The sequence below is a fragment of the Acinonyx jubatus genome, chromosome A1 (genome assembly GCF_027475565.1).
Source record: "Acinonyx jubatus isolate Ajub_Pintada_27869175 chromosome A1, VMU_Ajub_asm_v1.0, whole genome shotgun sequence".
Taxonomy (NCBI): Eukaryota; Metazoa; Chordata; class Mammalia; order Carnivora; family Felidae; genus Acinonyx; species Acinonyx jubatus.
This window is the reverse complement of record NC_069380.1, coordinates 46762626-46788891: the sequence shown is the minus strand read 5'-3', so window position 1 is coordinate 46788891 and position 26266 is coordinate 46762626. Positions and strand designations below refer to the sequence as shown.

The following is a 26266-nucleotide window of genomic DNA, read 5'->3' as shown; positions in this document are numbered from 1 at the left end:
GTGCCTGGTGGCTCTGTTTTGCATCTCATTTTGGCTCAGGTCATGATCGCGCGTTCGTGAGTTCGAACCACACATGGGGCTTTATGCTATCAGCACAGAGCCCGCTTCTGATCTTCTGCCTCCCTCTCTGCCCCTCGTCTACTCGCTCTCTCTCAAAAATAAATAAACATTAAGAAAAAAAAAAAAAACAAAAAGAAAACTAAAATGAGTCTGAAAAAATGCTAGAGGCTGAGGTTTCTACCAACAGGCTCTCTCCTAGATGTCTGCTGGTAAGATTTCTGTGTGAACCTAATCTCCCAACAGTTTCCATACCTTCCACATCTCCACTCACACACAACCTGCATACAAGAAGGCTCACAATTCCTTTTAACATAAATATAGAGATACAGTACTTAAGCCTTTAATATTATCAATTGACTTTTAAGGTGTCTGACATAAACCGAAAATATTCCACTGACAATCATAGTAATAACAAACATATAGATGCTTACCACGTGCTAGTAACTATTTTAGGCATTTTACTTACTATGACTCATTTAATCTTCACAACAACCCCGCAAAGTGTAGGTTGTCTCATTATCTCCATTTTACAAAGGAGAAGACTGAAACACAGAGTAGTTATCTACCGTCACACAGCAAGGGAGCGATGGTGCCCAAATGTAAACCCGAGCTGTCTGGTTCTAGAGTGCGCGCTCCTTATCATGTCATGCTGCGTTTAGTAAGATTCCCTTTGTGTCACAGAAGTTGTCTCCTTGGGAAGTTCTGTCATTATAAGATTTATATGGTCATCTTGTAGCACAAATGTTAAATTAAAGATAAGCTTTGTAAAGACTGCGACTATATTACATAAAAACTTCTTACAGCCCATGCTCCTTCAAACTTAGACTGGTTTGATAAAACAACAGAAGGATTATATTCTGGCCACAGATAAAACCATAATTGCCATATAACTAATAAATTATCCATTTAAAAATGTTAAATGCATTAGAAATGTAACAACATACAGTTTTGGAAGAGCAAGAATTCTAATGTTCTTCAAAGGACAAACTTGAAAAATTGATAGAGACTATGTGCAGCATGTATAAGTTAAAGAAGCTAAAGTTTTAGAAGTCCAAATGAATATATAATCAAATGTAATGAATAATAATAAAGAATGATGTTGGAAGTTGGCCAAATGGCCAGAATTAGAATGTTTTAAATACAAAATTAAAATATTTCATTCTTAAAAATGCTTTTAGAAAGCTAACATTTTTTTTTTCATGTTTTTCACGATTCTTTCATGTTACATCCTACGAAGTCCATCTCTCATATGGACATATCAGAGATACACATACTTATCTCTCCCATCCACCCTGTATTTATGCACAGGAGGAGGAGAGGAAAGATGGTAGAAAAGGGAAAAGAAATCCCATCATTCCTATGTAAAGCCAAAAGTGAGAGCCCTAGTATAATAACTAGTGTCCAAACAATGTATTTTTCAACTTGAGGCATTTTTAAGAGTGAAAGAGGGTGCTGTTAATAACTATGTCAGAGAAATAAGCATAAAGCAGGAATTATGGGGACAAAAACTGGAAGATATCATCATTTCAACTATGACCTTCAAACAAGAAACTTGAAGAGTTAAGTATTCATTACTTCACTAAATAAGAGAATTGTAATATTACAATAAAACAGATGTATTTCCTATGCAAACTAATGTTTCAAAACTTGATATATTAAAGTTTATCCAGAATTATCTTACAACCAAAACCTGAAACCTCAGTACAAAATGTAACAATGTATTTCTGTACATGGAACATACTTTCCTACTACTAGAAGATAAATTTCATGGTGCCAATATGACAAATCAAATTTATACTTGAAAAGTTTGGCAAGAAAACTTTCTCATTTTGCAAGAATGAGAAAAACGTTAGGAACCTTTGAAATTCTAACAGGAACAAATCAGAGTTTGGGAATGCCAAGGGCATGCTTGGCCTGAATAAACACCACTAATGTCTCAGAACTTGAAATTTACCAAGAATAAATAGTGAAAAAAACATGGATGTCCGAAGAGCTGCCTAGGCACAACTAAGCAACCCATTCTCCTGCCTCCATGTAAAAATATTTTTGGTTAATAAAAGTGAATACATTCTTTCCAGTTTGAACAAAAAGGGGACTGAAACAGGCTATTTACATGACAAGCTTATTTACAGGGAAAGTATCTGAATTAATCACTTCTGCCTCCAGATGAGTCTTCCTGGACAACATATAAAACTGCTCATTTCCATATCTGAAGCCATTGTTTTTAAGATGGCATAAACAAGAAGGGTTGCAAGTGGATTATCTGCCGTTTATAATCTAATGACCAATAATTGTTCCTTTACTTAACATAGTTGTTGAAAAGTGATGACTAGGAAGGATATAACAAAAAAAAAGCAAAGTGGAAATTGTATGTAACTTAATTTCTTGGGGGGAAGCTATGCATTTCCAGAGAAGAAATTTTTTGAGATTCTTTTTGACTGAACATACTATATTTTCCTATCGTTTCAATTTAGTTGGTGCTCAAGCAAATTTTTTGTTCATTTTATAGATGTGAAAACTTCATCCTAGAGTAGATAAATATCTGACTCAAATTATGGTTTAAAAGAAGTTATGAAAAATGTAAGCATCAAAATGCAAAAACTTATTTAAAATCCATTTATGTGTTAAGGTTTAAAAATTAGCTGATGGGGTGTCTGGGTGGCTCAGTCAGTGAAGCATCCAACTTCGGCTCAGGTCATGATCTCAAGGCTCGTGAGTTCGAGCCCCACATCAAGCTCTGTGCTGATAGCTCTGAGCCTGGGGTTTTCCTCAGATGCTGCCTCTCTCTCTGCCCCTCCCCTGCTCACGCGCTGTTTCTCTCTCTCAAAATAAATAAACATTAAAAAAACTTAAAAAAAAATAGTGTGAAAGAAATCAAAGTATGTTATTAAGTCCTGAGTGCCCTGGAGAAAAACAAAGCAAAGAAGGGGCTGGTGGGCAGGAGGTGTGGAAGGATGAGGAATTCCACAATTTTCTACAGGGTGGTCAAGACAGACATCAGAAAGCAGGTAACATCTAAGACATGGAGAAAGTAAGGAAACAAGGCTCTAGAATACCCAGGAGTGGAAGGTTAAGCAATGGAAACTGTAAACACAAGGGACCTGAGGAGCCTGCCTATGGGTTAAGGGAACAGGAGCAGTGTGAGTAAACAAGGGACTAGAATAGAGTAGTAAGATGAGGACGGGATAACTGGGAACTGATCACACAGTACCCCAGGGCATGATAATCATTTAAACTTGTACTCATTTGGATGGGGAACCTTTTCAGTTGAACAATAACTCAATTTGATTTACAGTTTAACAGGAACTGCACTGAGAACAGACCTGTGAGGGCAAGGAAGGAAGCTGGGGGGCCACTTAAAATCTTGCAGTAATTCTGACAAGAGATAATGGTAGCTTGGATCAAGATGGTGTCTGTGAGATGATAAGAGAATCATAAATTTTGAAGACACAACTAAAAGCATTTGCTGATGAATAGAAGACAGAATGTGAAGAAAGAGAAGAGGTTGATGACTTCAAAATTTTTGCTCTGAGCAAGAGGAAATGAGTTATCTGTAACTGATCTGGGGCAGACTAAAGGTAGAGCAGGGTTGGAGGGACAGAAGTGTGCTTTTGCACATATTAATTTTTTTTTGCACATATTAAATTTAAAATGCTTACCAGATAAACAAATAGAAATGCCATGAAGGCAGCTAGCTGCAAAAGATGACAAGGAGATGAAGAGGACCAGAAAAGAGAGTGAGTAGGTATAGCCAGTAAGAAAGGGGCAAAATCAAAGTGTAGTTATCTTGAAAGTCAAAGATATGTTTCCAAGAGTGAGGAGTGGTCAACTGTATTAAATATTGCTGACAGGTCAAGTAAGATAGGAACTGAGAACGTGACAACTAGATTTTCGGCAACATGAAGGTCTCTGGAGTTTTTGATAAGAATGGCTTTGTTAGAGTGGCACAGGGAAGCAAAAGCCTGGTAATAGATTTTTTTTTTTTTTTTAAAGTAGCCTTCACACCCAGCATGGAGCCCAATACGGGGCTTGAACTCACAACTTTGAGACCAAGACCTGAACTGAGATCAAGAGTCAGACACTTAAACGACTGAGCCACCCAGGTGTCCCCTTGGTAACAGATTTTTTTCTAAACGAGGGTAAAGAATGAATATATAAAACTGCAGGAATCTGGTTACAAAGGGAAACAAAGAAATGAGCCAGTGGCTACAGGAGGAAGTGGCAATTAAAAAATAAGTTTTTTTTTAAAGATGGGAGAAATATGGGGCCCCTGGGTGGCGCAGTCGGTTAAGCGTCTGACTTCAGCCAGGTCAGGATCTCACGGTCCGTGGGTTCGAGCCCCGCGTCGGGCTCTGGGCTGATGGCTCAGAGCCTGGAGCCTGTTTCCGATTCTGTGTCTCCCTCTCTCTCTGCCCCTCCCCCGTTCATGCTCTGTCTCTCTCTGTCCCAAAAATAAATTAAAAACGTTGAAAAAAAAATTAAAAACAAATAAATAAATAAATAAAGATGGGAGAAATAATGTTTGTTAGTAACAATAGTTGGGAATAGTTGGTAGAAAAGGAAAACCTTTTCCTTTCTTCAAAGGAGATAATTGTTGGAGCTGTGTCTTTGAGCAGGAGAACATGCTCTTGTTACAAGTGGAGGTTGGGCTTTAGGTAAGTAGTAAAGAGAGATAGATTCTGTAAAAAAAATCATACTATTTTATGGAAAAATAAAGGCCTATTTACTAATTTTCAAAATTATAAATGCCTTTATGAAGTTCTAATGATTCACACTCAGCCCTGAAGTATAAAGTGGGGTTTGAAACTCTCTTAAAAAAACAAATTTCTTTCTCAAATAAATTACCGCCAAAATTACCATTTTGCTAAGAGATCTTTTATCAGTTTTTATAGCCTTGACCAGTAACATGGGAATCTGCATTGCACTGTAGAATCAGATGTACCTAGTTTTACCATTTAAATAGTCTGTAATCATAGGCAAATCACACTCACTGTGTCTGTTTCCTCATTTCCAAAACAGGGATACTAGTACCTACAACCTCATAAAATGTCCCATTTAATTCTCTCTACAATGTATATAGAGTGTTGAGTACAACGCTTGATATGTAATAGGCACCCCATAAATAGTAGCTAGTTAGTATGTTATCTAAATATGAAAGGCTACATTAAAAATTATGAAGATGGGGCGGCTCAGCTGGTTAAGTGACTTTAGCTCAGGTCATGATCTCATGGTTTGTGGACTCAAGCCATGGGTCAGGCTCTGTGCTGATAGCTCAGAGCCTGGAGCCTGCTTCAGATCCTGTGTCTCCTTCTCTCTGCCTCTCCCCTGCTCATGCTCATGCTCATGCTCTGTCTCTCAAAAATAAACAAACGTTAAAAAAATTTTTTAAAAAGTTATGAAGATATTCATTTAGAGAATAATAATTAGGGTTTATGCTTCTCAAGGTTTTTTTTATTGTATAAAAAGAAAATGACAATATATACAAGGGTATCCTGCAGAAACAGAGAAGACTGCTGGAGGGGCTTCAGCAGTTTAATGCCCTTCTTGCACTTTAGGGCTGAGGGGAGTGACATCTGGGATGCAATAGAGAAAAATTTCTGGTACTAAATGTCATCTCACACAAATACTTTTAGGCTTGGTTAGAGCTGCTGTACCTGTGAAAAATCAGGAATGGTTATTCTCCTTTCTAAATCTTGTCTGAAACCTTGGGTTACTAGCTGTGCCTGACTACCCATCTCTCTGAGACCGGCAAAGTAGAAAAGATGAAGTCATGTCTGATGTCCACTTCCTGTCCGTCACCAGGTGGTGTCAATTCTTTCACCCAAATACTATTTAAAATCAGCTTGTATTCTCTCCTTCCATTTCTCAGCTTCACTTAAGCTTTGCAATACTCTGTTAACCAATCTCCCTGCCTCTGGGGCCTCTTCAATTATAATCCTCCCGACACCGTAACTAGTTACAAAAAATGAATATATCACATTACTCTTTTTCTATAAAATTTCCAAGAATTCCCTATTAACATCAGGGCTTTTAAAAACCTCACCCTACGGGGCACCTGGGTGGCGCAGTTGGTTAAGCGTCCGACTTCAGCCAGGTCACAATCTCGCGGTCCGTGAGTTCGAGCCCCATGTCAGGCTCTGGGCTGATGGCTTGGAGCCTGGAGCCTGTTTCCGATTCTGTGTCTCCCTCTCTCTCTGCCCCTCCCCCATTCATGCTCTGTCTCTCTCTGTCCCAAAAATAAATAAACGTTGAAAAAAAAAAAAATTAAAAAAAAAAAAAAAACCTCACCCTATCCTGAATGTTACTACCTCCCTTGCTACCCTATGAGCTATATATACACAATAGTTATATTTAAGTTCTTGCATAACCTGAACTCACTTTACTTCATCTCTGGAACACCCTGTACACCTTGAAATAATTAAATATTATTAATTAAGCAGTGAACACATATGGTAATCACTTATAGGCATAAAAAGATAGTTAATAATAAAATATAGCTAACAATAAAATTTCATTTGTAACTCTTTGAGAAGATCCTGAGTTATCTGTAAAGCCATATACTTCCAGAATAATCTAACTAAAAAGACACGCTGAATATTCTTAAGTTTTTCCATCTAAGAACTTAAAAAATTATTCAGACACCTGGTCAGACATGAACAAAAGAAGTTTGTTGAAGCACCAATTGAGGACATACACTTTTAAAATGATGAATGGAGCCTGCATATACTGGTTCAGATTCATCTATTCTTTTTTAAAATTTTTTGTTAACATTTATTTATTTTTGAGAGACAGAGAGAGAGAGAGAGAGAGAGAGAGAGAGAGCGCGCACGCGCAAGTGGGGGAGGGGCAGAGAGAGAGGGAGACACAGAATCTGAAGCAGGCTCCAGGCTGTGAGCTGTCAGCACAGAGCTCGATGTGGGGCTTGAACCTACAAACTGCGAGATCATGACTTGAGCCCAAGTCAGATGCTTAACTGACTGAGCCACCAAGGGGCCCCTCGATTCATCTATTCTAATGCATTATATATACTCAACTAACCTTTGTAAATAAACTTAGATTGAAGATATTTAATATCACTCCAAGATTTGACACAAACTTCAAGTTCATGTCATTAAGTTTCTTCTTGAGTACTTTTGGAAGATGATAAATTCCGATCAAGATGGATTTTACTGATATGGTGGGAAAATAAAATCACTAAAGCAATACTGTCACATTTAAAAGCATATTTTTGATCTCCCTTTCCGTACTCGTTTGACTTTTTCAAAAGCGTAATAAAATACTTGTAACAAACTCATTCTCTTTTTTACAGGATCACTATGAGAATAGTTCTTCCTGGGTTCACAATAATGAGACCACCTTCGGTCAAGGTAGTTTTACTTTTGGAAAAACTTAATCAGCTGAATTTATTTCCTTTTTGTTACCTCATAGTATTAATTAGGAACAAATAAGTTAGCATTTTATGTAGAAATTTAGACTGAAACAAAGGGCATGCAGACCTGCATGTCTGTATCATGTCATTTAAGGAAAATGGTTCAATGCTATGGAGATCAATACTTAAGATTTTTTTAATTTATTTTTTTTAATATTTATTTTTGAGAGAGAGAGGGAGAGAGGAGGGAGAGAGAGAGGGAGAGGGAGGGAGGGAGGGAGGGAGGGAGAGAGAGAGAGAGAGAGAGAGAGAGTGAGTGAGTGGGGAGGGGCAAAGAGAGAGGGAAACAGAATCCGAAGCAGGCTCCAGGAGCCCGAGATGGGGCTTGAACTCACAGACCACGAGATCATGACCTGAGCTGAAGTCGAACGCTTAACCAACGGAGCCACCCAGGTGCCCCAATACTTAAGATTCATTACATACTTTATAGTAGTGCCTTTTAATGATAATAATTTCATAATGTTATCAGTGACTTTTATACGATCTTCATTATAATACTGTCAACAAATCGATAAAAGAAAAAAACTTAAAATACTGCCTACAGATAAAAGGTATCAGAGTAAGTACTACTTATACATAGCTTTATAATTTATAATGTACTTTTCATATACATTATCTCATTCAGACCTTACAGATCACTCTGTGAAACAGTACTATTAGCTCATTTTATAAAAGAGTAAATTAAACTTCAGGGATATTAAGCAGATTTACTGGCAGAGCCAGAATTTAAGTTTAGTCTTTTGATCCAAATCTTTTCCATAATATACTCCTTGTTCAGGAATAAAGCTTTTCTTCCAAATGTATAAGAGGGTCTGTACATTTCAGTCACAAAATACCTACTAAGCAAGAAGTTATTTATAGAAGAATCTCACCACCAGAGTGAGTTTCACTATTTCCCACAGCGGCAAACTAGATTTTAAAGCAACAGAAGAAGACAAGAAGCCTAACTCCCAGACTGAGCAAAGCATATATACATACACATTATAATCCCAACTACAGTACTTTTGATGTATCCAAATACCCAAGTTCTTTCTTTGTTTATTTCTGCCTTTTCTTAAGTCTTTGTCTCTTGTGCTCTCTTCCCCTTCACTTCACAAACTACTGGTATGACTGAAAGGATAGATGCCAAGATCAGCTGGCATGTGTTCCATCTTTCTCTTACACATCTAAGAGGAGAAAATAAAAGGCACTCTCTTAATATCCCCCAATGTATAGAAAACAAACCAAGGCCATAAAATATTTCTTTAATCTTATTTAATTTTCTTCTAAAAACGTTTATGGGGGGAGTGGTAAAAAGACTAAGTACAAACATGCAAATGTAAGTACTTTGTCTGTTTTAACTCCTGTTATGAGATTTCGAAGGAAATAATTTATAATTTATTTTTACTTTATGAGGACTAGTGAGACATAAGCTCTAAGTACAGTTAAATCCTGCCATAATGAAGAAACTGTGATTCAAAAAGATTCAGCCATATAAAATACAGAGTTGGATTACTGTGAGGTTAAAAAAATGACAAAGGTGAGCCCTACAGCTAGGGGTCCTTGTGCAATTCAAATCCATTTGGATCTGGGCTGCAGTCTGGCGCCACCTGGTGGCAAATGCCCACTCTGGTTTCAATATCCATGGGGTCATTCTGGGTACAGTGGCTGCCCGGGCTTCCAGGGCAGAGGCCGGGATCCCAGGAATTTCCTGGTTAGGTGGTATCCATTTTGATGTGGATATGGAGGCAGAACAATATTGGGGAAAAGGAAACCTGCTTTTTGTTTCCATGCTTCTACAAATAGTTCTGTCAGCTATTTCCCAACCTACCTGTATCAAGCATCCTAGAGAATAAGGGCTAACTTGTCTAAATCTATGTTGCCATGCATTTTAAAGGATTTTTAAAAAGAACAAAAACTAAAAAATCAGGAAATTCTCAAAATGATTGTAATACCAAGGTTTATGTGCTATGTGGGTAATCTGGAAATAATTATGCATGTTATCAAAGAAACAATCCCATATATTTTAAGGTTAATAAGTCAGTCAATAAAAGCCTATAAAATCTGTAACAGAATTGAGTCACAGGACTAAAAGACTTATGTGTAAAACAGAAATAATATCACCTATGCCACAGGTCTATCTCATGCTCAGACCCTTCTCTTGAGATTCAGAACCTTATAGTCAATTTTTCTGTTTATATTACACAAAAACTTTAAATAAAATAAAACTAAATTTACCTTGTTTTCCTATTAAAGCCTTATTTTTTCCCCTAATATTTTAAAAATTGCATCACCATCCACATTAGCTACCCAATCCAGAAAATTGATGACATACTTAACATCTTCTCACTCCCTAATCCAATCTAGTCACTAAATCCTGTTGGTTCTGCCTCTCAGAAATGTTTTCAATCTGGCCCATTACTCTCCATCTCTATTGCTATAATCCCGTTCTATCATTTCTCATTCTGGTAGCAGAACCAACCTCAAAAAGTGGCCTTTATGTCTGTGGTCATATACTTTATTTCTCTACTCTCTCCACATTGCAGAGAAATCTCTTTTTTATATAAAATTGGATCATATAATGCATATTCTTAAAATCTTTCCATTGTTCCCCACTGGTCTTACTTAGACAATGATCCAAATACATGATCTGGACCTCTGTTTCCCTCTTCTGTTTTACCTCTTAGAACTCAGTCTACACTCAAGTCATATGGAATTATTTTCAGTTTGTTCAAAAAGCTTCATATTGTCTAATCTCCAGGTTTTATACATGCTGAACATTCATTGCCCAATTCCTTTCCCTTCCCTAACCCGCATCTTACACTTAGTCATCATGCAGGTATCAGCATGGGTATTTCTTCTGCCGTGACGTCTTCCCTGATTCTATATAGTCTCATCCTGTGTTGTCATTTTCTCCATTATCATCATACTTATAATTATTGTTTCTCTACTGTCTTTATGTCTATTAGAAAACCAACTTCATGAAGACAGAGGTCCCTGATGTATCTATGGCATATGGTGGATCTCAACAAATGTTTGCTAAATAAGTGAATACAGTGCTGGGAGAGCTCAAATGTAAACTTTTCTAACATCAACCTTGGTATATAGTAGGCTTATATCTCTTCTTTTGGTCTGCATTTTGAACCCTACCAGCAACTGACCACAAGGTAGAGGAAACTTTTTACCCAATACAGGGCTGGGACTAACCAAAATTTTGAAAAAGATGGAAGAATTTGTTTTGACATTCTTTAATCTCTCTGTATGCATCTCTCTCTAATCTCCTAATGTCCTTGTTGTCCTAAGCATGAATTCATAAAAATGGCATACTTTAGTTATGACCATGAACAGCTAAATGCAACAGAATATGGATCTTAAAAAAAGGTTACATGAAGAATCACATATAGCCACAAAAGAATACATACAGCATGATCCCTTTATGTGACACTAATATAATATGAAAACTAAAGTATATTTCTCAGACATATATATTTACTGGTAATTTAGATAATAAAAGTACAAGAAAAAGCAAGAAAGTTATTAGTATAAAAATCAGAATAGTTATCATCTTTATGGAAGGAAGGAGTTTAGCAGAAAGGGTCTCAAAGACATTTTTGTGGTGCTGACACTGACTCTTGATTTGGATGGTGGTTAAACAGGTATTTAATTTGCAATTACTTACTAAATGTACATTTAAAAAATATAGTTTATATCCTCTTTGACTGACTGAATAAACACACAAATACATCAAAAGATACTCCATGCTCATGGATTAGAATGATTGGGAAAGTGTTCACACTACCCAAAAACAAGCTATAGATTCAACACAATCCCTATAAAAATTCTAATGGCATTTTTCACTAAACTAGAACAAAAATCCTAAAATTTGTATAGAACCACAAAAATCCCCCAATAGCCACAGCAATCTTGAGAAAGAAGAACAAGGTTGAAGGCATCATGTTCCCTGATTTCAAATTATATTACAAAATGAACATAATCAAAATAGTATGGCACTGGCATAAAAACAGACACATAGATAAATGGAACAGAATGGAAAGCCCAGAAATAAAGGAGCCTTTTCAGTAAATGGTGTTGGGAAAACTGGAAAACCATTTTTTGCTTTTGTTGTCAGATTCAAAAAATCATTGTCAAGATTGGTGTTGAGGAGCTTACTGCCCATGTTTTCTTCTAGGAGGTTTATGGTTTCAGGTCTCACATTCAAGTCTTTAATCTATTTTGAACGAATTTTTATGTGTGGTGTAAGACAGTGGTCCAGTTTCATTTTTTTGCAAGAGGTTGTCCAATTATTTAACTGCTCGAAAGGATTTCAACATTATCATAAAAATCTCTCTCAATCTGTTTTATTAAAATAACAATTTAACAGCAATTTAAAAAGTTATCTTTGCTGGTTTTCTACCCAAAGGCTAATTCTGCACATGTAGTTCTTACAGATTTTCCCTAGTAGAGGCCAACTACATTAACAGAGTGGGTAAAATTCCAGCTTTTTTTGCATGGAATTGAGGGGAGGAACCCTCAAAGTTTTTGCTACTATACTCCTAGTAGAACAACATGTTACAGTGATAATTATAGAATTAAGTCTGATTTAAAGTCTTGCTTGTTGGCAAACTTCAAAATATCATACACTCAAATCAGTGCTGATAAACTAGTATGAGACAAGTCAATTTCAAAACAATTTTTCCACTAAGATATAAACTTTCAAAAGCCATATGAAGTATAATCATAGTATAATATAGTATAGTATAGTGATAGTATAATGAAGTATAATGATGGTGAAAAAAAAAAAAACTACTGTTGAAATAAATAGCATTTATTTCACCCTAATACTGCCAATCACTGACTAAGGGAACCGTATATATACTAATCTAAAAGTGATTAAAATGAATAAAAATTATTCGTCTTCAAGATTATTTAATATATCTGTCAGGGCCAGCAGATAATGAGGCATATGTAATATTTCATATTATTATTCCAGTTTTAAAAAATTTCTTGCAGAAATCATTGGCATGTTATGGGAAGAACTACTGGCATCTCTTATTCCCTTTTCATCTCTGTCCTCAATATGAACCCTTAAAGGCAAAAAGACAAGTTCCCAAGGTAATGAAGAGATAATGGGAATACCTGAGTAAAGAGGCTTAACTTAAGGTCCGATAAACCCTCTTCTGAGGTAGTTACCAAAGACCTTAGAACTTTAATGTTCTATTTTATTTAGATTTGATGTCATAGAAATAGTTTAATAAGCTTCAAAGAGAAATAATTTCCTACTTCTTTTATACCTGTTTTCCCGTTCATACATTTCCCGAGAGGCACTTCGAAGTTGATCAATTTCTTGATTAGTTTTCAATCTGATTTGTTCCAGTTCATCATGTAGTTTATTTTCATATTCTGTTTTATAATGGTCTCTGCAAGGAGTCAAAGATAATATCCATGAATTTTGTTTCTGTAAAAGAAACGTACTTTTACGCTTCGTGTTAGATTTATTATCTTATGTCAAGTAAGTTCTATATACAATGTTATCTGAAAAACATAGTTGTTAGATATATTGCCTCAAAGGCTTAATTACTATATAAAATGTGCTCATCCTTAAAAATATCATATTAATAGTTTTTAATGCATATGGCTAAAGACCTGAAAACTGATGTATATGGAATGCCCTTGATTTAAAAATAATCTGATGCTGTACATGTTGAGAGACAAAATTAAAAACAAAACGAAAATGACTCTAATTGACTGTAAAACCTTTCCTTCTAAAGCACAACAACCACAACCACTGTGATTTCTGAGCAAAGTCAAAGCATTACCTAGGCCATTAGCAGGAGCACAAACACATGAAAAATTCCACAGACTAGGGAAAAAGTTATGAATGTGTGAAGTTTTAAAGGATTAAATTTTAAATTTGTTTTAGTTTTGGATGTGCTGATAAAAGTAAGTATCTCAAGGATTATAAGGACTATAACTATATACATATATATATACACACACACACATACATACACACACACATACATACATGTATATGTACTATATATACTATATATATACTATAACTCTAATAGCTTATACATCTAGTTGAAGAGAGAAGACAGGATCAAAATGCAGGAGTCTGATTCCAGAGCGTGTATGTGATGCCGTCCCTTCATTCTTCTTAGGTTTCACATAGTCAGGAGAAGGTCAGCTTAGGCTCTGCACAATTAGACTGTTTTCAAAAGATCCTTTCACAAAGATACTTACATCTTTTCTTTCAAAAAACACTTACATAGAGATCTTAGTTGTAGACAAAAAGGTTATGTCATAACAACAACAAAAAAAGAATTATAGCATATATACACCGACCCAAAAGAAGTAGTCTTTTCACTATTGGGAAAAAAATAAAACTATGTCTTAAGAAAAAGTCAACTAGAATAAGAATATATTAAAAGGAAACAAAATGAACTGTTATTTTAATATAGTCCAATATAATTAAAAAAAAAAAAAAATCACTATTCTTCCCCAAAGCTAAGAGTTCCCTCAGAGAAAATGGTGCTAATTTGTATCTATTTATGTGAAAAATAATGTAAATCTTGCCTGGATGTTACATATTTTTCATACATCTCTTCTCTAGCCTTTTTGGTTTCTTCAAGTTGAGCCTGAAGTCTTTCAAGGCGATCCTCTTCATGGGCACAGCGAACACTAAGCTCCATGTTTTGGCGACTGAGATACTCTTTATCCTTTTGCAGTAAAGTAACGGTTTGTTGTAAGGTGGTTACCTACATATGTGCAGAGACAGACAGTGTCCAGAGCAACTTCGTCTTACTTTTCAGGGTTTACTGTAATATTTTCTTTCACTTATGCTTTCACATCAAAAGCTAATTTTTACTTTGCAATTTCCCATTCAAACAGAGCTACTGAAGTCCCTTTTTCTGTTAACTACATCAAAAAGGAAAAATGTCCCTCCCACAATTCTGCCCTGGGCTGTGCCCACAATCACTGTATGATAAAATACACATGACTCTATGAGCTTACCTCTTTTGATAATTCATTTCTTTCTTTAGCTTGAGTTATGTGAGAGGCTTCAAGTATTTCATGTTTTCTCCTTAACTCAATTATTTCCTGTTCAAGGGCATCGCGCTCACTATAAAATTCAAATACACTTATTTATTTTTACTAAAATAAAATTCAAATACATAGGTACATTTTATATCCAATTTTATAATCAACATTTAAAATGGGCTGGGGGCACTGGGTGGTGGCTCAGTTGTTAAGCATCTGACTTGGGCTCTTGTCATGATCTCACATCATGATTCCTGAGTCGAACCCCTCATTGGGTGTGCTTGTGCCCTGCTTCGGGTGAACACAAGCGCTACTTTGGGTGAGCACGAGCCCCACTTCAGGTAAGCCCTGCTTCTTTCTCTCTCTCTCTGTCTCTCTCTGCCCCTCCCTCACTTGTGCGTGCTCTCTCTCTCTCAAAAAAAAAAAAAAAAAGAAAAAAAAAAAACAAAAAAACAAAAAAACCCCAAACCCAAAAACAACAACAACAACAAAAAAACCAACAAAAAAAGGGACTGATTTATGCTTCAGGAAACCAAAGAGAAATACCAGTAGTGGGGCTTTAGTGTCATTTTGTGAACAATAAAGTGTCTGCTTTTCAAAGCAAGGTTTTAAGACTGTTCATATATATAAATGTAAATTTGTTATCTTTAAAAAATAAATATGTAAACTACACTACCCAGTAAAATACATAAGAATACCTTCTAAGGTACACCGTGGTATCTTTTCACTAATCATCATTAATCTTATCTTGAAGCCAAACTTTTAAATAATTTATATGTGGCTCTAGGCTTTCAGTTCAGTTAGCATCAAAAAGCCCCTAATTCATCACTCAGATTGCATAGCAGATACAAAAGGAGGGATTCTTGTGACTATTTCATTCACAAATTGTTTAAGATTGCCCAGAGATTCTAATTTCCATTTGCAGACAAGCTCTTGACCCCAAACAGTGAAACCAAGAATTAGAACAAACCTACAACAGGCATCTTAAAAAGTAAGCAGAAATAAAGACTTCCTAACTCAATTTATCTTCTTTAGTCAGAATCAGTTCCTTTGTACTTCACAGATTTCATCTACCCACCTGGTATTTCCATGCAGATGGATGTTAAGAATTGTTTTTTGTTTTTCATTAGATTTTCAAAACTGGTTTAGAAAGATACTGTTCTTTTGGTTAACAAAGTCATGTTTATTGAAGAAAAGTGAGCAAAGCACAAGTTATAAAATAACAATCATCCATAAACTCACTAAAGATGACTGATAGTATCAATATTTTGGTATACGTTAAGTGTTTTGTGCGTTTACAGCAAATGTTTGTATTCTCACATGGTAATGATCATGCTTCCTTTGCTATGATTTTTCAGTGTAAAAAAATGAGTACAAAACACGATATAGCAAAACATCCATGACCTCACTATCCACAGTTGAAAATAGTTAACATTGGTCTCCATTTGCATTAAAGTTTTATTTTGCTTTTTGAAAAGATAAGACACTATGGTAAACTTAAAGTCCTACATATTCCTCACTGTTCCTTTATCATCCCCTAGACACAACGATAAATTTAGTGTCTCCATATTGTTTTTTTAATACTTTTACTCAGGGTGCTTGGGTGGCTCAGTCTATTAAGCATTGGGCTCTTGATTTCAGCTCAGGCCACGATCTCAAGGGTTTGTGAGTTTGAGTCCTGTGTTGGGCTCCACAGTGCCCTGTGTTGGGCTCTGACACTGCAGAGCCTGCTTGGGATTCTCTCTCCTCCTCTCTCTGTCCCTCCCCTGCTTGCTCTCTTTCAAAATAAATAAATAAACTTAAAAAACAAAAAAACAAAAAACTCTTACTCACCAAATGTTAACATTTTGTCATATTTACTTTGTAATATTTACTGAGTATTACTTTGTCATATTTATTCTCTCCCTATTGTTCATATATGTGAATGAATATAGATACATGCATATACACATATACATCACTATACACGCAGACACGCAGACACGTGTGCAATTTTTCCCCTTAACTATTTAAGAGGTATATGCAGACATTAAATCCCTTTATCCCTGAATAATTTGGTGTGGATTTTCTAAGATTAAAAAAATTCTTTGATATAATCCCAGTATAATTAGCCCTAATACAATATCTAATATATAATCCATTTTCCAATTTTGTCAATTGTCCCAATTGGCATTTTCCCTGTATAGGATCCAATGGATTATCATACATTGCATTTGGATGTCATGTATCTTTGGTATCCTTTAACCCTGAGCAGTTCCTTAGTCAACGTTGTAAAAGACAGAGAAAGTCTATTTGGCCAGTTGTTTTATGTCACTCAATTTTCATTTGCCTGATGTTTCCCTGTAATTAGATTCAGGTTAAGCATTTAGGGCTGAAACACTACACCTGTGATAATGTGTCCTCAGTATGTCACATAGAGTACATAAAGCCTTAGTACACAGAGAGGCACATAAAGAGTACATAAAGCCTTAGTACACAAAGCAGCCATGATGTCATTATGTCCTATGATTGGTGAAAATAACCTTAGTCACCTGTTTAAAGTGGTATCTGCCAAAGTACTCAAATATAAAAGTACTTTTTTGCCCTCTGCGATTAGTAAGTAATCCGTGGGAAACATACTTTGAGAATATATATTTTGCTCCTGAATATACTTTTACCCAATGGTTTTAGCTTCCCCTGATGATTCTGAATCAAATAGTATTATGAGGTTACAAAACGGTAATTATAATATGCATATATATTTATTGGTTGGCATTCCACTGTAAAAACTCGTATTTATTATTAGCATGCACTCAGGATTCTTATTCTAGTCAACAAATTATAATTCATTACTGTTAATATTCATTTTGATACTCAAGTTGTACCATATTTGGACAGTTGAAGCCCCTTCAATTAGCTACTATGGTACTGAATTGGAATTAGAGGTATTGGTATGATTTTATCTGTACAGTGTTAAGCCATCCTCCCAACTCCCTCTCTAATCACCTCTTTACTGAAAGGGCTTAGAAACAATGACCAATGTATCAATGACCAGCACCCAAATCTTAATTTCTAAATAGTATTTCTCACTAAAAGGAACCAGGACTCATAGAGGAAGGTCTGAGGCAATGAAATTAGAAAATAAACCTGAGAAAATTATGTTATGCCAGAAAGTAAGAAATTGCTTTAAAAAAAAAAAGGTGGACACATCTTTTTAAAATAAAAAAATTTAGGGCGCCTCGGTGGCTCAATCAGTTAGACATCAGACTCTTGGTTTGGGCTTGGATCACAATCTCATGGTTTGTGAGTTTGAGCACCACATTGGGCTCTGCACTGACAGCGTGGAGTCTGCTTGGGACACTCACTCTCTCTCTCTCTCTCTCTCTCTCTCTCTCTCTCTCTCTCTCTCCCCCCTCCCACCCCCCCCAATAAATAAACTTAAAATTTTTTTTTAACTTAAAAATTAAAAAAAAAAAGATGGATACACTTTTTAAAATATAGTATTCCATTTGACTTGTCCATATAGATACACCCAGATCTAGTTTAATGATTTTAACTGCTACATTGAATTACATTATAGAAATAAATCATAACTGATTTCCCATTCTGCTACTGAAAAGTATCTGAATTCTTTTAATCTAATTATAATTAACATCCACATGCCGGTTTCCTTTTGCACATGTGTAAGAATTTATCAGGGACATAAGAGTGATTTCCCCCCCCCCCCCCGTTTTTCTTATATTTTTGTAATCAGAACATTTCTTTAATCTCTTCACCCTATTGAACGAACTGAAGAGTTCACAGTTTGAGCTCCTCTTGCTTGTTTGTTTTTCGGTTCCATTTCTAGCACATAAAGATGTTTATCATATTTTTGATGAGGGCTATGTTTTTCCTTCCTAGGTTTTTATTACAGAAAGTAAAACATATATATAAATAGATATGATATAATGAACTCCCTTGCTCTCATCACCTGGCTTCAACAATTACCAATAATTACCATGACTCATCTTTGTTCATTTATCCTTCAAATTCATGGCCACTCTGATTATTCTGATGACTTGGCTTTTTAGTTTTCTCTTTTCATGTTTTATCTATTACTGCTACAGTTTTATAGTGGCAGAGAGTACATCAAGACACCAAATCAAAGTATTATCTTACCATCACAATCTACTTACTTTTGAAATGATTCTTTCAAAATCCAGCTTTATTCAAGAGCCACTGATTTCAAGCTCCAATAATTACCGTATTTTAACATTTATCCATACATAATAATACACGCAGCATGTCAGTCATGCTGGAAGCAGGAATACCAATCTGATCTTTGAAATTTATTTATGTTGCTATGTAATTTTTAAAGTGTCCATTTGTTTAATAAATATTAAGTGACTACTATATTTCAAGAATTATTTTGGGTGCAGGTACAGACAAGAGTGAACAATTAGAATAATGTCTCTATCTATAAATATTTGCATAAATATTCCTTTACTTGATCTTGTTTTTATGGTACAGTTACTAGTATCAACACCATCTCATGGATGACAAAACTTTGGTTTAGAATGATAACAGATGTACCTAGGGACATATAGCTAAGTAGTGGCTCATTAATGTACAAACAACAGAAAAGTATATTCCAGTAAAAGGAAAATTCTCTGCTATAGCTACTTAGTAGCACTGGCAAATATTCTCAAGAAAAGTTTTATCTTTTGAGGGTATATATGTCCTTTGTCAGAAAGGAATAGTTAAAAAAACTTCAGATAAAACTGAAGTATTTAAATTGGTTCCATAAACAAAAATAATCATCAAGTGAGATTTCAAAAATATTTACACACATGGGACTTCACTGGGTCTCTATCTTCTAAGACATTACATTTTAAAAGACAGCAGCAACTTCCAAATAAAATAAAAGTGGATATAAAAATACAATCTAAATCCAACAAACTGCCAAAACCACATACTTTTTGTGCACTGCAGAATAAGGTATACGTCAAGACAATGAAAAGACAAGCCATAGAATGAGAGAAAATATTTGCTAAAGGCATACCTGATGAGTACTGTTATCCAAAATATACAAAGAACTCTTAGAACTCAACAGTGAGAAAACAAACAACCCAATTAGAAAATGGGCCAAAACCTTAATAGACACCTTATCAAAGAAGATACAGATTGCAAATAAGCACATGAAACAATGTTCCACAACAAATGTCATCAGAAAAACGCAAAATAAAACAACAGTGAGATACCCCTAAATACCTATTAGAATGGTCAAAATCCAGAATGCCAAATACTGGCAAAGACATAGAACAACAGGAACTCTCATTCACCTCTGGTGGAACGCAAAATGGTAGAGCCACTTTGGGACAAAAAGTTTAGTGGTTTCTTACAAAACTAAAAATACTTTTTTTTTTTTAATGCTTATTTTTGAAAGAGAGGGAGAGGGAGACAGAGTGCAAGTGGGGGAGGGACAGAGAGGGAGACACAGAATCTGAAGCAGGCTCCAGGCTCTGAGCTGTCAGCACAGAGCCTGACCCATGGCTTGAGTCCACGAACCATGAGATCATGACCTGAGCTGAAGTCGGACACTCAACCGACTGAGCCACCCAGGTGCCCCGAAACTAAAAATACACTTACCATACAATTGTGCTGCTTGGTATTTACCCAAAGGAGTTGAAAACTTATGTCCATACAAAAACCTGATGTGGATGTTTACAGCAGACTTAGATATAACTGACAAAACTTGAAACTAACCAAGATGTCCTTTAGTAGGTGAATGGATGTATAAACTGTGGTACATCCAGACAATGAAATATCACTCACCAAAAAGAAATGAGCTATCAAGCCATGAAAAGACCTAGAGGAAACTTAAATGTATATCACTGAGTGAAAGAAGTCAGTCTTAAAAGGCCCCATATTGTATGATTCCAACTATGACATTCTGGAAAATTTAAAACTAGGGACCCAGAAAAAGAGTAAGGTACAAAGTGGAATTAACAATGTTGATGGTAACAATTCAGGTGACTTTGATGCATACACACACACACACACACACACACAGAAGAACTACTGTAGCCATCTTAACTACTTACTTTTTGACTTTACCATAGTTTTCTTGACGGTAGTCCCCTTGCTGAATTAACTGTTTTGTGTCAGCTAATTCTAAGGCCAAACGTTGACATCTAATTTGAAGTTCAGAATAATTTCTTCGATCTTCCTCATAAGTCTGTAAATCAAAACAATAATAAAACATTTCAAGCTAAACATAGTTGACCAAATTCTTTTTTTTTAATATGAAATTTATTGTCAAATTGGTTTCTATACAACACCCAGAGCTCATCCCAACAGATGCCCTCCTCAATACCCATCACCCATCCTCCCCTCCCTCCCACCCCCCATCAACCCTCAGTTTGTTCTCAGTTTTTAAGAGTCTCTTATGTTTTGGCTCCCTCCCTCTCTAACCTCTTTTTTAAAATTTTCCTTCCCCTCCCCCATGGTCTTCTGTTAAGTTTCTCAGGATCCACGTAAGAGTGAAAACATACGGTATCTGTCTTTCTCTGTATGACTTATTTCACTTAGCATAACACTCCCCAGTTCCATCCATGTTGCTACAAAAGGCCATATTTCATTCTTTCTCATTGGCATGTAGTATTACATTGGGGTACAGGTGCCCCTATGCATCAGCACTCCTGTATCCCTTGGGTAAATTCCTAGCAGTGTTATTGCTGGGTCATAAGGTAGATCTATTTTTAATTTTTTGAGGAACCTCCACACTGTTTTCCAGAGCGGTTGCACCAGTTTGCATTCCCACCAACAGTGCAAGAGGGTTCCCGTTTCTCCACATGTTTGCCAGCATCTATAGTCTCCTGATGTGTTCATTTTAGCCACTCTGGCGTGAGGTGATATCTGAGTGTGGTTTTGATTTGTATTTCCCTGATGAGGAGCGACACTGGGCATCTTTTCATGTGCCTTTTGGCCTTCCAGATGTCTTCTTTAGAGAAGTGTCTATTCATGTTTTCTGCTCATTTCTTCACTGGATTATTTGTTTTTTGGGTGTGGAGTTTGGTGAGCTCTTTATAGATTTTGGATACTAGCCTTTTGTCTGATATGTCATTTGCAAATATCTTTTCCCATTCTGTTGGTTGCCTTTTAGTGTTGTTGATTGTTTCCTTTGCAGTGCAGAAGCTTTTTATCTTCATGAGGTCCCAATAGTTCATTTTTGTTTTTAATTCCCTTGCCTTTGCGGATGTGTCAAGTAAGAAATTGCTGCGGCTGAGGTCAGAGGGGTTTATTTTTCCTGCTTTCTCCTCTAGGGTTTTGATGGTTTCCTGTCTCACATTCAGGTCCTTTATCCATTTTGAGTTGATTTTTGTGAATGGTGTAAGAAAGTGGTCTAGTTTCATCCTTCTGCATGTTGCTGTCCAGTTCTCCCAGCACCATTTGTTAAAGAGACTGTCTTTTTTCCATTGGATATTCTTTCCTGCTTTGTCAAAGATTAGTTGGCCATACTTTTGTGGGTCTAATTCTGGGGTTTCTATTCTATTCCATTGGTCTATGTGTCTGTTTTTGTGCCAATACCATGCTGTCTTGATGATTACAGCTTTGTAGTAGAGGCTAAAGTCTGGATTGTGATGCCTCCCGCTTTAGTTGACCAAATTCTTTAATGAATTCTTCTGTTATGCTGTGAATGTCCTTGCAATTACAAAAAAAATTTCAGGGGCACCTGGGTGGCTCAGTCAGTTGAGCGTCCCACTTCAGCTCAGGTCATGATCTCACAGCTTGTGAGTTCGAGCCCCGCATCAGGCTCTGTGCAGATAGCTCAGAGCATGGAGCCTGCTTCAGATTCAGTCTCCCTCTCACTCTGCCCCTCCCCTGTTCATGCTCTGTCTCTCAAAAATAAATAAACATTAAAAAAAAAATTAAAAAAAATTTTTTTTTCAATTCTTCTGTGTAGTATTTATTTCCCCTACTTGAAGACAAATTATCTTAAACTGACAGAGTAGGTTGTAAGTTTGTTTATTTAAAACTTGAGCTCTAGTTTTCATAGAAAAAAATAGGGCAACTGCTTTGGTTACTAGAATAACACATAAAATGACTACCAATGTTAAATGGCTGTTTTTTGTTTGAGTAACCATTAGACACTAAAGACCCAGAAACAAATAAAACACAGCTGCTGTTCTTGAGGAGCTCACAATGTAGAGATGAAGAGACACCTGAAGATCCGGTATCTACAATGAAAAATAGTTACTGAAGAGATTAGTCATGCAGTTTCAGTGGTGGTATTCAGCAAAAGAAGGAATTTTGTGGCACTTGGAAAGTTCTTCTGTGTCAATCTTCCTTTCACCCACCAGAACGCTATAGGAGAGCGGTTATTAGAAGGGAACATCGTCAAAAACCACAACCTAGCCTGGCTTACCACAAACCTCCTATCTCATCATTTCTCATATTCACCTATCACCCTCTAACCCTAATGAAGAGCTGAAGTTTGTAACATGGCATGCTTCCTCTAACCTGTTCTCACTGCCTAAATAGCTGCATATTATCTGAACTTTTATTTGCCACCTCCAGAGCACCAACTGCACTGTAGCATCAGATTAGTTTTCTATGTACCTCACCAGAGTGTAAATGTCTTAAGGGCAGGCTTTGTCTTATTCACCACTGGATCGCCATCACTTTACAAGGCTTTTAGTATACAGGAAAAATCAAATGAACGCTTTTGAATAAATTAGGAAATAAATGAATATGGAAATAAGAGGAAAAACAAAACACAGAGACAGAGTTCCTCCTTATTTTTGCCCTTTGAACTTATCAGATCTTGCCAGCGACTGTCAACTCCACCCCCAGAACCTGTCATGATTAATGCATCCTGTTCCAAGTCATTCTTTAGTAGCAGACCAGGTAAGTGTGGCCACATTCATTCCACAAATACTGACTGAATTATTTCTATATGACTATTCCTAGATGAGGCTCTGTACACACAAAGATGAGTAAGATACTCTGCTTTTGTCCTTTTCAAACTATTAAACATAACTTTGAAATGTTAGCTCCCAAATTTCTATCCAAGGGCTGTCTGAGAAATGCATTATGGAAAAACTATCATGGTGTGTGTTTTGTTTTGGTATAATATTATGTTCTTATACTGAGAAGCTCCTCCTAAGACTGGAATGTTACTATAGTATTTATGATAGGATCATAACTGAAGATACTCTATCATATCCCCTACGGATTATCACATACATCATTTTAGGCCTAAGTCCCAGAAGATACTTCAGTTCCCCTGAAGAATGCTTTATCTGTCTAAATGCTATTAATCATGTAGCTGCTGTGGAACAGTGTATAGTATGACAGTTGGGAAGGCAAGCTCCAGAATTCACATGTCTAGAACCGAATTACCTGCAGTTAAGACTTTGGGCAGGTTTACCTCTCATGTTCAGAGTCCTCATCTACCTCACAGAGTGTTGACTATATCAAGTAATACATCTATAGTGCTTACAAAAGTGGCTAAAAATAGTATATAATCATTAACTATAAATTAATATAGTACTTCAATTTTACTTTGGCTTCCAGAGAGATTCGAGCCAAATTGATAGCTCAACTTTAAAAACTGCACAAAGACCAAACAGAATCCTGGAGGAATATGAACATTTAAAGGGTGGCCAGAGGACAAAGAGCAGAAGGCACCTGAGGGAGTATTCACAGAAATAAAGGGTATTACACGCTATGACTGTGTACAACTTCCAGGTGAAGGCTAAAGAGAATAGGGAAGATTACTTTGTATCATCCCTATACATCCTTCCCTGGTTTGAACTCAACATCAACTTATTTGGGAAGACTCAAGCCCCAAATCTGAGTTTGATGTTTGTCTTATATTTTTCCATAGCACCTGGTTCTTTCTGTCAGAAACCCTATCATATGTGCTATGAGCAGCCATTACTTGCCTTCTACATCATAAGAAAAAATTTAAGGAGGTTTTCCATAATCCTAGTACCTAGTACTCTGCCTATTATACTAGAGTTTGCAATTAATGTCTGTGGACAGGAGCAAAAGAGGACATTGAAGTGACTAAAGCGAAAGAAGTAAACAATATTTTCAAACAAAAAGGGGCACACATAAAATTTCCAGTCATCAAACCCTAAGAGAGAATTTCCATGTTACAGTAAACCAGTTAACAGTGTCTCAATTTCCTTTTATAATAAAGAAAAAAAAGTTATATGGGAAAAATAAGAACAGTCCAAGTCACTGAGAAGATTTAAACTGTTTGACAGGTTTCTACATATCTAAAATGGAACTGATTTTGACTGCCAGGATTAATGTTATCTTTTTCCTCTTCTATATTATTCATATGAGGAAAAAATAGAAGGCTATCTCCAGACTGAAAAAAGTAAATGTTATTGTAATTGCATGTTTTCTTCTCTTTCCTATAACCCTCATCCTTCCACACCCACCTAAGACGTGGGTTTCCTTGAAGACCTGCTTTATCTCTGTACACCAAGTAACCTTTCATAGTAGTTATACTAGAAATGTTCGCAAAAGGAACTAATGTTGAAATATAAACGGACCATGTATCACTAGCATTTAAAATAGTTTCAGATGTCGAAAAAAATGACTTTAAAAGTATTTAATACATTATCAGTTTTCCAAGTGAAATTACAGAATACTATCATAAATCTGCAAATAAAACACACCTTCTGAAACAATAATATATATGCAACATATATGCGGAATTTTGAGACAGCACAAAAGGAGCTTTTATTCTTGATTTGGGTGGCGGATGTATTCATTTTGTAAAAATTCAATTAAGACTTTTTTTATGTAGGTTACACACATTTAAAAAGTGAAACAGGGGCACTTGGGTGGCTCAGTCAGTTGAGTGTCTGACTTCAGCTCAGGTTATGATCTCACGGTTCATGGGTCCGAGCCCCGCATCGGGCTCTGTGCTGACAGCTCAGAGCCTGGAGCCTGCTTCAGATTCTGTGTCTCCCTCTCTGTCTCTGTCCCTCCTCTGCTCATACTCTGTCTCTATTTCTCCCTCTCTCTCTCTCTCAAAAATAAGTAAACATTAAAACAATTTTTTTTTAGGTGAAATAAGAGGCTTCAAACAGGAAAATGTTAACTGGGGAGAAGTTCTTCAAGGGTGCCCGAAAAATAGGAATGGAAAGCATGAGATGTGATAATCACATCAAAGTGGAATGAGCAGGATGAAAGTGGGTAGTGAAGAGACTCACTTTTTTTAGTCTATGTATCTCTCTACAGTTTGTTTGACATTAGAAACTGAAAATGTTATATTATGTAATGTTTTGGCAAATTTATCAACTATTAGAACTTTCAAATTTGTAATGAGATGCCCTTTCTTTCCAAAAACAGCAGCTAAGCATTTTATTATTTTTTTATTTTTTATTTTAATGTTTATTTATTTTTGAGAGAGACAGAGGATGAGTGGGGGAGGGGCAGAGAGAGAGGAAGACACAGAATCCGAAGCAGGCTCTAGGCTCTGAGCTGTCAGCACAGAGCCCGATGCGGAGCTCAAACTCACAGACTGTGAGATCATGACCTGAGCCGAAGTTGGACGCTCAACCGACTGAGCCACCTAGGCGCCCCAAGCATTTTATTATTTTTTTAATGTTTATTTATTTTTGAGAGACAGAGAGAGAGAGAGAGAGAGAGAGCACGAGTTGGGGAGAAGCAGAGAGAGACACACACACAGAATCCAAAGCAGGCTCCAGGCTCTGGGCTGTCAGCACAGAGTCTGATGCGGGGTTCAAACTCACGAACTGTGAGATCATG

At 36.3% G+C, this 26266-nt stretch overlaps 1 protein-coding gene across 7 annotated transcripts in view; it reads right to left on the bottom strand.

The window, feature by feature from the left end:
• PIBF1 (progesterone immunomodulatory binding factor 1) overlaps nt 1-26266 on the bottom strand; it is a 204126-nt gene that overhangs the window by 145352 nt on the left and 32508 nt on the right. For all 7 annotated transcript variants that reach the window (XR_008295913.1, XR_008295914.1, XR_003422189.2 and 4 more), the window contains exons 6-9: nt 20575-20708; nt 14486-14594; nt 14048-14229; nt 12760-12885 (exon numbers count right to left, since the gene is read on the bottom strand). Coding sequence is in view for 4 of the 7 variants with exons in the window: in XM_015083074.3 (XP_014938560.2) it covers nt 12760-12885; nt 14048-14229; nt 14486-14594; nt 20575-20708 (551 nt within the window). In the remaining 3 variants the exon portion in view is untranslated. The remainder of the gene's footprint in view (nt 1-12759; nt 12886-14047; nt 14230-14485; nt 14595-20574; nt 20709-26266) is intronic.